Source organism: Ostrinia nubilalis, chromosome Z (assembly GCF_963855985.1).
Source record: "Ostrinia nubilalis chromosome Z, ilOstNubi1.1, whole genome shotgun sequence".
Lineage (NCBI taxonomy): Eukaryota > Metazoa > Arthropoda > Insecta > Lepidoptera > Crambidae > Ostrinia > Ostrinia nubilalis.
Window position 1 is genome coordinate 19,021,112 of NC_087119.1, and position 13,548 is coordinate 19,034,659.

General features: G+C 36.8%; 1 protein-coding gene and 1 non-coding gene across 3 annotated transcripts in view; both read left to right on the forward strand.

Moving 5' to 3' along the window:
• Positions 1–4,960, forward strand: part of LOC135086459 (uncharacterized) — a 37,432-nt gene extending 32,472 nt beyond the window's left edge. For both annotated transcript variants that reach the window (XM_063981182.1, XM_063981181.1), the window contains exons 3-5: positions 1,298–1,517; positions 2,444–2,666; positions 4,448–4,960. In XM_063981182.1, the coding sequence (XP_063837252.1) occupies positions 1,298–1,517; positions 2,444–2,666; positions 4,448–4,664 (660 nt within the window). In that variant the 3' untranslated portion in view covers positions 4,665–4,960. The remainder of the gene's footprint in view (positions 1–1,297; positions 1,518–2,443; positions 2,667–4,447) is intronic.
• On the forward strand, positions 1,809–1,882 carry Trnai-aau (transfer RNA isoleucine (anticodon AAU)). The gene has a single exon. It is a non-coding gene; the product is annotated as a tRNA-Ile (tRNA).
• Positions 4,961–13,548: the final 8,588 nt, after the last annotated feature.

Genomic DNA, 13,548 nt, shown 5'->3' on the forward strand with positions numbered 1-13,548 from the left:
CTTCTGTATAAGGCCTATAGTGAGAGGCCACGTTTCCGAGCCATAAGTCATCACTGGTAACACACATTGGTTGTAGACTTTCGTCCTCAGGCACTGAGGTATTTTGGATGAAAAGATGTTGTGTAGTTTCCCGAACGCTGCCTAGCCGAGTTGGATTCGATGATTGACTCCCTTTTCGAAATTGGACCTACCTGGTGGATCGTCAACAATCTCGAGGATTGAGCTCCCAACCGAAACTGGGTAGGGCGCAACATGGACATTGGATATAAGCTTTGGTTTGTCCATATTCATCCTCAGGCCTACCTGTTAGGAAACTCGATTAAGGTCTTTGAGCATTGTGCCAAGATCTTACAACGATTCTGCCATGACCACAATCAGTATCGTGGGCAAACCGAAGGTGAGTGATGTACTCGCCATTAATGTTTATGCCGAATCCTTTCCATTCAAGGAGTTTGAAAGCGTCTTCCAATGCAGTGGTGAACAGTTTAGGAGATATAACATCTCCTCACTGCAGAGGAATCGTCCTCGTGCTCTGCTCCTGTACTCGGACCGACATGGTGGCGTTTTTGTACAAGCACTTCAGCACCTCGATATACCGATAGTCAATACGGCACCGCTGAAGAGACTGTAAGCACTGCCCAAGTCCCAAACGAATCGAAGACCTTCTCATAGTCTACGAACGCCAAGCATAGTGGCAAGTTATACTCGTCAATCTTCTGTATAAACTGTCGCAGCGTAAGCGCAAACAAAAATATGCCAGTGATTTAAAAAAAATGTAAGAAAAATGCTTAAAACATTTACATATCTCATAAAAAAAAACAAAATACAAAACCAATAAGTAGGTAATCTTTATTAGTAGCTAATCTGATATCTTTAGGTTCTCTATACGTTCGCAATGTTCTTGTTACGACTCATGCCTAATACCTATAACAGATTTTTAGATAAATATGCAAAACCCGAAAGTACCGAAAGAACCGGGTTTTGAATTTTTAAAACCCGGTTCTTAAGCTATCGAAAAAACCCGGGTTTTCCCGGTTCTTTCGGTTCCGGGATTACCCGGGTACAAACCCTACTGACAATCGGTTGAGCTGATACCCACACAATACATGTTTTAATTCACAATTCGAATTACAATCAATGTTATGATTTCATGGAACTGGTCTGATGATGGAGCTGGAAGGTGGCCATTGGAACATTATCACTAAACGGATGAAACTCTTTCCAGTTGAGCTCTTATTATGGACTAGGACTTGTTTTTATTAATTTATTTTTTTAAACTTTTCTATTTATCTTATAGGTATGGCGATTCAGAAGATTATTCCCAAAGAGTGAAAATCCTGAGCATTGGCATGGGCCGCGGGGGGTGCACGTGCCTCGTCACGACGTATCCGTGATACACAGCATGGATCAGATCTACGTATACTCTTCCAAATCTACCGGTTATCATTACCCATACAGAGCGTGGCTTATTGGAAAACATGATGAACTTGAAGAGCGGCTGTGGTTTGCGGGGTCAGGTCAGTGTTTTTTATAGTACCAAATCTTGATTTGCCCCCTGGGACACAGCATTTCCCCGCCAAGTCGAGCAAAAAAGCATTATTTTCTCGAAAGAGTAAAGGCCATTTTCGGCCCTTACTTATTTTTGAAAGCGACTAAGCGTTTTCTTCTTCTTTGCGTTAAGAAAAGAAGGCTTACATTAATGTTTATATACTCTCTTTTATAACAAAATACTATAAAGTTCCTTCAAGAGCACAGTTTTTTCTTACTAATATAACAACTGCATATACAATTTCGGTGCTTAAAGTATGGGCCCATTAGCTCAGTTGGTTAAAGCGTCGTGCTAATAACGCGAAGGTCGCGGGTTCGATCCCCTCATGGGCCATACATTTTTTTTTATTAAATACCTGAATTTCACAAACATCTAGTAAAAATACTAATAATATGATTCTTACCTACATAAATATTTTTTAGAATTTAACTCGCTCAAAAAATACAGTTACATAAAGTACGATTGAAAAAATAATAGTAATACTAATGCTACTCCACCGATTTATTGATATAGTCTGAGATTGACCATTGATAGCTAGGCACCTCTAATGTATGTGTTGGATATTCGGTTTCATAATTAGATCAAAGCAGATTTCGGGAGCATTTGTTGCCAAATAACTGACGAAAAAGAGCAAATGAGAATGAAAATCAAAAATATTTTATTTAATTTGAACCAGAATTTTGGTACTTATGAACGTCAAAAATAATTTTAAAAAGGTAGCTCTTAAGGGGCACTTTACATGTCTCCCTATCTTTTGGGACCTACCAGCGCTTCGAGACAAACATTATGGCAAGTGCTGAGAATGCAAGCGAGGCGAAAAATATAATTGCAATAATGATAAACTTCAATTATTGTGTACCTACGTGATTATGAGTTTCATAATGGCATTCACAGGATACGAGTACCTCGAGCATATAGCAGAAAACTACAAGATATTCTTCGCTAACCAAACAAAGGACGAAGTCGTAGACTGTTCAAAATACCTTCCGAAGTGGTGGGGCAAGTTCATATGTATCAAGAATAGCCACGGATTTTCTGGTGTACCCAACGGTGGTGGACTTTTTACGATATTTGGAGATGATGACTATCTTACTGGAGTTGGGTGTTTTGAGATAAGGTTTATATTTATTTGCTAATATAATTTCGTAGATATCGTTAAAGACGACTAAGGGACAATTAACGAACGCCAGGCTTTCCCAACCCTGACGAGGCGTGGAGAGTATATAATAATAATAATAGTGACCGCCATGTGGGATGTTGACTCGACGATCATTGTCCCGATAGTTGTCTCGGCAAACGGGCTAATAGCGAAGAGCTTCGACCAACATCTAAAGAAGCTCTCGCTAGATGGTTGGCTCAAGGGTCAGATTCAAAAGGCGGTGATCCTCAGCACGGCACGCATTGTCCGGAGGTTCCTCAGCCTGTGACCCTGACCACCGGTAGCCTGGGCCCTGCTCCGCTGCCAGCGGGTTAACTATTTTTAAGATTTTTGTTTTTATAATGTATTTTTATTTTTTGATAATAATTACATTGTAAAAAGAAAAAAATAAAAATAAGAAAGTAAGATGAATAAAGGAATAATAATAAAATCATATTTATTTCTCTCACATACAAAAATTACATTCTTACAATGAGTATTACATATTTGACGCATCTTGTGTGTGAGAGACTGGTGCCTGATATAGGTTTCAGAGAAACCCGTATTTCAGGTCACCAGTGCTCCACCCCCAGGTTGTTTGCATAGTACCTATCTTAGGTAAGGTGATGTGCTAGCAGACAAACAATAAAATATTAAAAACAATAAAATCATACATTGGATAAATTACAATCCTAAGTGAAAAGCCAAACATGCGAGTGTATGTATAATTATAAAATATAAAATAAATTGGTTGAGAGTAAAATTTGTTTAAAATAATAAAAATTTCAATAATTAAAACAAACATCATACCTATTTTAAGTAAATCATGCATTGGATAAATTACAATCCCAAGTTAAAAGCCAACAAACATTATTCATAATTATCCTAGGTAAATAATTTACATACTGGTTTAACATTAATTGTTATTATTCGCAATTCAATTTGTTATCGCTAAGTATAATAATGAATTCCGATTCAATAAATAGAATTAATTGCATAATTTCAAAATTCTATTTATCTAACATTTTAAGTGTGTGATAAAATGTAGATATTAGATTTATTATTTATTAGATGTAAATATTAGATTTTATATTAGATTAGTTAGGTAAGGAAAAGTAAGATTAATTAGCTAATTCAATTTTTATTAATTTATGTAGTTGATAATTGAATAGTTGGTTAGAATATTAATTTATGTTATGATAGCCTAGTTTAAAAGTTAGTGCATAGTTTACAGTTAGAGTAAAGGTCGTAATAAGGTTTCTGTAGTGTTATAATCCAGATTTTTTAACCATTGCGTAACAGTTTTCTTGCATTCTAGTTTGTGGAGAGGATAATAATATAAAGACAAAGTACTGTGAAGCTTGTTGTAGATATAGGGACCAAGGAAACAGAAGTATTGGTGATTTAGTGGTACTGCTTCACACACTTTGCCTTTCCTGCGCTTACCCTCGTGTAGGCTCGGGCTATATACCACTTCGGAATGTTGTTTTAATACTGTTTGTAGTATGAAGGACTGTCTGACTGTGAGGACGTCCCATTTCTGATAAAGAGTCACTGTAGGAAAGCGCAATGTCAACTTCTCCATTTGCCTCTGATGAATTAGAAAGGTCGTGTTCCTGTAGAATAAGTTACCAGATAATGATGAGATGTGAGGACTTTGATACAAACCTACGACTGACCCAAATATTTTCAAAAGTTCATATTCCTGTGTAATTTTTACGTTATCGCTGATTATATTATTAGGCATTGTTTTTTTCCAGATATAACGAAGACCGGATAATGGTGTTCACAGATCTTAGATATTATGTAGATTGGATTAATGTATTTGCCAACATATCAAGAGGAGAATACTATGAATACGCCTACCCTGAATGGAGCATTAATTTGGGAACGTTTTCCGATGGAGGAGGAAATTATCCTTACATTCCTCTCTGGCAGATTCAAAGTGATTTGTTCCCTCTTGGGAAGAAAAAGTGATTTTGAGACATTCAAGCCATTGGTTCTCATCACTAACTCGCAGTCAGTTTCAGTTTTAAAGATCTTGGATATGATGCATTATCTTTCTTGCGGGGTATCTCTTTTCGTAGATCTATCTCCATCTGCATACCATCGACTAGCGGCCCGCCCTGACATCGCACGGGTATTTTTGCTCAAAGAAAAATTGAACTCAAATGGTGAAAGAAATTTTCAAATCCGTCCCGTAGTTTTGGAACCCATTCAATACAAAATTTACTTATAAATTAATATTTTTAATTGGTATTGGAGATTTAGGATCATTGAATGGGTTAAAATATTTTCATGAGAATTAGTCTTTTAGATTGTTTGTGCAAAATATTTTAACCGGAAAAAAAGTTAGGCTGGGTTGCACCATCTTACTTTAACTTTTTAAATCGGTCAAACTCCATACAATAAACACCGGTTATCGTTACGGTCAAAGTTAGTTGGTGCAACTCAGCCTTAACGTTTTTCGATCGGTAGGACAAAAGCAGTAGAACCACGTGGCCAGAGGGTGATATTCGTACACTTTACAACGAATAAATCATTGTCATCAGTCACCATAAAAATGTTTTATTCAATACCACAATACCGACAGTTGCGAAAATACAGCCATTATTCTGGGTAATACATATTTTTGTCTAGTCTGTTAAATTTTATTGGTAACACTGAAATCAATTGTGGATAACTATTAATTGATAATATACATTCTGGGAGCATTAATCACTGCACTTAACTGTAGGAGCCGATAATAGTGTAATCACGTCGTTATTGCCAACTAGTTTGCAAGGTATCGACATAATTAAGACTATGATGTCAATAGACATCACATACAATGAGACAAACGATAGATTATCTTACTAGTCTGTTGCCAGTGGTTTCTCTCACTGTTGTGTATTTGATGTGATGTTTGTGTAGAGGTTCGTGAAGTAAACACTTATTGAGACACCACTTAATGTATTTTCACTAAAAACACAGAACTTATTAAAACTTGCTATATTTAATTGATTTTATCGGAGCGTGCTGTGGCGCGTGTCGAACTGGACAGAAAACAGGAAGGTTCGCTCAGTGGCGACCTCTATAGTCAGGATTTAGTTACAATACTAAACACTCACAAAAATGGTTCTGAGGTGGAACTGTGTAAAGCAATCGTAATCATTTGACAGTTCATAACGTACGGTAAAGTCAGTTAAACAAAGCGTTTGACAGAATAATCGTACGTTATGAACTGTCAAATGATAACGATTGCTTTACACAATCCCACCTCTGGTTTTCTTTGATTCGATTTAAACGACGTTTTTCTGCAGCCTTACAGTTCTTTTCCTTAGCTTCATTAGTTTTCTGTTCCCTCTTTTTTTAAGCGATAACTACAGAACTAAGAAATCAATTAATGCTTATAAAAATGGGGTGTCATTCTTCATTAGTAGCTGCATTGAGACTGTAACAAGTGATCGGTAATCATGGCATTGATAAAGATTTTTGGAGCATTATAAGTCTGATGGTAAGATATCACCATCGCCAATTAATATCTACGAAACCATGTTTGCCTATGCAATGGAATATTGTTCTTATTAAGTTAAGTAAGTATAGCCTTTGTCCAGCAGTGGACGTCATTTGGCTGAAAACGAAAAAAACGAAAAAAGTATAGACTAAAGAATTTAGATGTAACAGAGAACGAGCCGCTATATGAAATGTCTGTTTCACATCCTATCACGAATCAAACGTCATATATTTTACCTGTATAACCCAATCCACCTAACTGCGCACTTCACTGGAATGCAACTCTCCCTTGCACTTACCCGCACACCTCCCCGCGTTCACCCTGTCCGTACCAGAGCGTCGATGTGACGTCACGGCTGCCAGGTGCGCAGTTGACTCGACCGGGTTGTATTGTACCATTCGCAAGAACGGTACATGCTCGTAGTCTATCTATGTATAACTCACCTTTACAGTCTGCATGTTATCTACTATTCGTATAGTAAACGAATGAAAGTTAGAAGAAAGCATTTTCATGAAAAAAATCACGTACAGTAATAAAAACTTTTTCAGGTTTTGGGTGCTGTGTTCAAAAATTTAAAATCATCTCCGCGGCGCAGGTTGGAAATCACGGCACTGAAGATACCACCGTTGTTCCGAACAAAGTTTTCGTCGTATAAATATTAGTAAAAAGTTTGAATGAGCCCTTACCCGCTGCCGGTAAAATGCGAACTTTCCCGCGAAACAAATTTAATGAGAACACGCTTCGGGTTAATTCCTCAAGTGTACAGACGACAGGTCAAGCTAAACTCTGGCATCTTATTCAGTCGTAACAAGTGTTATTTTGCTATGAAGATCTATAGTTTGATGTGTTGTCGACTGTAAATAAAGTGGAAATTCCGAACAAAAGAATTCCAGAATGTAAACGGCTTTGTTTGCTTGTTCTCGGCTATTCAGAAGAGTAATCGATGAGCTATGCGATGGAACTGGCATTAAAGAGCTACGTGTGGGCAATACCGACACGAGCCTCAAGACGCGGTGTAAAGTGATATAACGCGATTTATTATGAAGCAGCGGCAGCAAAAAAATATTTCAGATACAGATTCAAGTGTTCAATGGTAAAAGTATTAGATCTATTCTTGAGTGTGGAGATGAACGGCCGTGATAAATTCAAAATTGTGATACAAATGATGAAATAAAAAGAAATAATCGCGCACGTGTGTGATTTGTGTAATTGTTTACTTTAAAAGTCTCGAGGGGAGAGGGTGATTCGATTTGATTCGATGAGATTATTTTAGTACCTGCCTGATAAACGAGTAAATGCCTTCATTTCGATAAATTTAATAGACTGTAGAGATTCCTAAAATCTTAAAAATCTTGTTTAAATAACTCGAGACACGTAGTAATTCAGATAATGCCTTTAAAGGTTTTTCAAAACCTCTTGTTACCTTTTTTAAATTTATAAATAGTTTTCATCAGATTTTTCTGCCAGTGGTAGACTCAGAGAGGGCAAACGCGCGTTTCGAATATACGAGATAATACAATAAAATACGTAACGCAATTTGTACGGGCCCTATTTCTTTGATTCGTCTCAATAAAAGCTTTTCATTTGTAAATGTAATTATTTTGGCGTTTATTGTCGACAGAGCTTCTCTCCGATTCTCTGGTGGTGACTGGACAATGTTGATCTTGAGTAAGATAATATATTTTACTATATTCTTCTCTTTTCTTTTTTGGTCTTGCCTTGTTTCGATACACGTGTCGCTAATTTTTGCTTTATGTTTCTTCGTATTTTAGGACATTGATTAAATTACAATTATTTTAGGAACGTGCCTAAAGTTTTTAGTGAGAGAATCAATAAATGAAATCACTATAGATGTTGCAGTCAAAACTGACTGATTTATCCAGTAAAAAGTGGTTTTGACCAAGCGCGTTAGTCAATTTCACTTTTGAGTGCAAAAAATCAGTCAATAAGTCGTTTAGCCTGATTTAAAATTTTACCAATCGGTCGAAATTCATACAAAGTGTAATGATTAGTGAAAATTACTTGAAAATCATAAAAATGTGTTCTAAAACCATTTTAAAGTGTAACATTTTTGTGATTTGTGCATACAAAATGATCCCACCTACGGCCTACCTTAGGTACCTACTACTTTTAAGAAATCTGGGTATTCGTCAGGTAAAGGATAAGTAGATTATCAATTTGTTTGGTCGGATGAATAACATTTTTGCACTCAAAAGTGATATTGACTAACGCGCTTGGTCAAAACCACTTTTGACTGATTTTTGCAGTTAAAAGTGGTTTTGACCGATTATGAGTTTTGACTGTAACATAGACACGTTTTGTTAGGTATCTTTAAAGTTGAAACCCAAATAAATAGTGTTTAATTGACCCTTGATCATTATTTCGGATCAAGCAAATAATCCCATTCTATGCACCATGTCGCGTTGATTGGACAGCGATTTGGGAAATATTTTTCATTTGTAAATATTTGTAAATATTTAGTCTATGTAGTTTCATTATTTGTATTATGTAATTATATTTGTCAATAAACTAATATAGTTAGTATCCCATGCGAACTTAAAAAGTTTCAAACTTTAATTTAGGTCATAAAACTGAGGTTCGATATCAGACTTTATATTCTTGCAAATCAGCTATGATACAAAATACGTAAAAACTACTACATTTAGCTTGATGTGCTGTCTTGTGTTCTTAAACATCAAGTTTATTAATGCTTTCACAGTCAATCAAAACGTTTTATGCTTTTCATTTCTATTTTTCGACGTTTTCCATGCTGGCCGCTGAAAGCATTTAGCTTCAAAAGGACTAAGTGCCGAGTAATGTTGGTAATCATGCCGGTAGCTATGGACGGTGCGTCGGTACTGAATACGAGCATGAAGTGAATAAAACCCGAGATTTTTCAACATGGCTAACAAACCAATAGGACCTTACAGAACGCTGAAAGCTGCCGCCAGGGTGCGTACTTCTGCCGTATCTAAACTGGATTTCTTTGGTAGGCCCCATCGGGGGAACATCGGACTGACCACAACTTTGTGCTTTTGCAGCGTCTGTGGAACCTTATATTCTATGATCGTCAGTGTACATGGATCTTTAGACACTATGGCACGCACATACTACTTTATGGTGCCCATCCTAATTGTATCTGTCATTATTTTACTCAAAATCTTTCTCTGACTATTAAAACCACAAAATACTATCTAAAATATTTTCTGCCATAAAATATGATACCGCTGAGAAAAAATTGCTTTCACGATCCTAAATATTGCATCCCCCGAAAACCCGAGAAACAATGTCAAGACAGGTGATACATCAGGCTTTCAGATATAAAGCTTAGAGGGCGTCACGGGCAGCGACACCCCGTAATGACTTTGCCCCCGCACAATGGGTCGTCCTTCTATGTAGGTAATATTTTTGTTATTTTTTCGATAATACTAGTAATCAGCGGGAGTTAGTTGGATCGATGCAGGCTAAGTGTAAGTTCGAAATTGTTGAAGTAAAGAAATACGAGCTAAAAAAGTTGTCCCTTAAAAATGGAATCATGGAGTGTGCATGCATATCCTGACCAGTATGGAAGCTATGCTCTTGCTCTCAAAGTTATTTCACCTTTGTTAGCTTCACTTGATTAAAACCCAAACCCCCGGGTCGGGAATCCAACTCACTAGACAAAGGTTATAATAATAGGTGTATCTGCAAAAAGGCCTTACTTGACTATCGCTCCAGCACAAAGGCCCAGGCACGTATCAACTGATCCCGTGCAAGTTACCGCAATTTTCAAACGGGGAGCACACTTTACTATCATTGCTGGGACTTGGAATGGACGGTTTGCGGCAATTTCACATGCGGGAACTAAGAACCAACTTGTGAAATGAAAACCCTGATCCGAGAGAGGCGCGACGCAATAGGGTTGAGTTACAGCGCACTTTAAATTCAGATCTCCATTCGGAAATACATGCAAACGTAAAAATGATATCGTACAACTACAACGTAACAACCATGAATTACGCATATTAAATTCGTTGCAATAAAAATAACAATCACTAACAGTTAGTGTGCGCTGTGCGGCATCAGTCGTGCAATATGCAACCCATAATATTGCACGACTGATGTCCTGCTCAAAACGTCTAATATAAAAGAGTTACAAGAAAATGAAAGGTAAAAAAAGTTCATTTCTAATGCAACGAGGACTTAAAACGGATGGTTCGGTTTAACTTCACGTACGGTAACTGTTAAGGCAACTGTGAAACTTGTGAATGGCACTGGGCAGTACGTCGAGAGTTCTGCCCGTGGGTTTGCAGTGTTTGCAGCTTAATTGAACGATGGTGAACGAAATACATGTTAGTTGAATATCCCACATGTGGTTACCGAAGTGCTGAGTCTAGCAAACCTACAATTTGACGCGGGTGCAGGTGGAAATGAAACCTAATGAGGAGTCACAGAGTACACTGTGATGCTTACCATGAGTTTACGTTAGGTGTGCTCGCTAGCAATTGCGTCAAAATTTTCTATGAAGATTTTAGTTCTTAAAAGTAGCCGTTATCGGCGCTGTACAGTTTGTCATACATTTAAGTACTTTTTAAAAGCCTACTTGCATAAATAAATGAGTTTTATGTAATTTTTTGTATGACAAACTGTACAGCAGCGCCCCTAGCGTACACACCCCTGTCTAACGCCCGTATTCAGAAACATTAATATGAGGTCTCACAGTGCGCCTGGACGCATAGGGTCACACACGAACTAATCACGTTCGATTTGCTGCGTCACTTAAGCAAGCATCGTTTGTGAATACGGGCGTTAAATAATTATTCCTTCCTTTTCTCGTTATATTTGACTTATTATTAAAATCCGATACAGGCCTAAAGTGCCTCTTTATTAAGGCGCATTAAGTACATAATCGACCTAGATTATCTAATAATGCCTAGCATCAGTTGCTATCTACCTACATCAAAACGAAATATCTCGGTTCTAATCCAGAGCCTATCTGGGGCACACCTTTCTAAATTATTATAATTCCTTCCTTTACTCGTTATATTTGCCTTATTATTAAAATCCGATACTCCTAAAGTGCCTTATTCCGTCGCCAGGCAAGTTAGGCAAATGGATCGGTCGCTGTAATAGTCTTAAATCCATACTTATATTCTAAAGAGATAAAGTTTGTGTGTTTGTATATTTAAATTGTAAGGGGTAATCTCGGGATCTACTGAACCGATTTTAAAAATTATTTTAACAGAAAGCTATATTATTGCTGAGTGTCAGAGGTTATATAAAAAACAGAATAATTCCACGCGGGCGAAGCCGCGGGCGGAAAGCTAGTAGAGAATAAATCTATTCTGGAAAACTACACTCGACGTCAAATAAATCGCACCTCCCGCGACAAGCATTTTCAAACGTATGCATCCCCACTTCCCACCAATATTGGTACCATTTAAAAGCCTAGTTCTAACCTTCATTTCATTAAAGGAAAGGTTTTTACCCCAAAAATGTGTCTTTAGAAGGATCCAGAGTCACTTCTTCAAAAAATAGGTAGTTACGCTAGAGCCAACTTTTATGGCTATAAAACTGTTAAGTTGGGTTTAATTGCTATCCATCTGTTAAAGAGGACACGTGAGATCATTATTTGGTTTTATAACCATAAAAATTGGTCTAATTGATCCCATAGGTGGGTCCAAAGTGAGGTATTTTTTCAAGTCACATTTATGGTATATGTTAATCATTTATTAAGAAATTAAATGTGTTTTTCTTTAAGGATATTTATTGGGCTTTCAAATAACACCAATATTGTTGGGGCACCATGATTGTGTAAGAAGAAAATCGTTAAAGTTCGCGTCGCGGAAGGTGCGGTTTATTTGATGTTAAGTATATATTCAATAAAAATTGGTGTTATATTTATAAATGATCCTTGCTCTAAACATTAGGTCACGAAGCCTGCATTTTGATGCGAGCTAAGTGTGCTCGTGGCTTAAGCTTTCCCAAACAGAACAAGAGCAACGGCTTTGTGTTGTGACGCAGTGTTTTATTTTCGTTTCGCGAATAACGCTTCCATTTTAAATCGTCTAGAATTATTGCATAATGGTAAAGTATTTTGAGTATTTTACCCAACATAAAAAACATTTACGTATGAGCCTTATGAATTATTTCAGTTAACTTTGATTGCATTGTAACTATAGGTAAAGGTTTAAACCAGTTACTACAATAATATATTATATTCTGTGGTTTAACGTAAGTAAAATAAAATTGTTCCTGTATAAAAATAGCTAATAAAATGCTGAATTTTCGTAATGTTATTTGAAGCAAACTATCTGCATTACCACTTTGAATTCGACACTCGTACAGGACATATTGCACGGTGCATTACCTGTTTCCAAATGTAACATGTTGCCAATTGTTTCAACCGATTTCTGAACAGGAGATTTAAGTTACCTACTGAATATTTCGTTCGAAAATAACGAAATAAATAGTAGATTTGAACTGCAAAAGCAGAGAGCCACAATTTCATTATGACATTAAAATCGGATTGGTAGGATAGAGTGATTTTATAAAAAGCATTAAGTACACGTGAACGTGTTGCTACAATCCTTTTTTATACGAAATGTTTTAACTAACGACGTTGAAAAACAAAAGATTTAGGTTTTCAAGTTGTAAATATTTCTTGGGATTTTTCTACAAGAAAACAGCTTCAAGTAAACATATTTTTGAAGGGTAGAAAACAACTATCCGCCTAAGAATCCGACGGAACTTCGTGATAATGTTATTTTTTACATAATGTTATTTATTTCTGTAAACTGGCAGCTAGCCAGAGGCTCGTCTCTCGGGCTGTTGATATATAAAATAGGTCAAAAGCGAGCAAGACTCACGCGTTGTGGGTTCTGAAGCATAGGATCCTTTTAACGGGAATGTGAAGCATTATGTTATTCTAGCCTTCTTGATGCCTGTCTTGGCGGTAAGTGCTGACTTAGCGAGAAATAGGTTGCTGATATGACTCAGAACTTCAGCCGAGGTTTTCAACCGTTCTCGTAGCTGTTGCGGTATACTTTATGATAGTGTCCAGAAAATCTTATTGTAAACTTGAAGATAATTTTAACCAATTATAGTATAAATTGAGGACGGAAATTTTTTCATAGCAATGCTTGCGGCTGACCTATGCGATTTTTGTGATCAAACTTTGTATTTATCTATTCTTTTCTAATCTTTGATTTGTGTAATTTAAATACACAAATCTACATTTTTAAACGCGTCTCTCGGTGCTTTTAACGCGGCGGGCGCCAAGAATTATTTTTTGAGGTCCACTTAAGCTAAATTCTACGAGTACAATCCAGATCAGCCTAACTTTTAATTAAAATTTCATTCTGAACGAAAAAAGTGTTAAGCTCT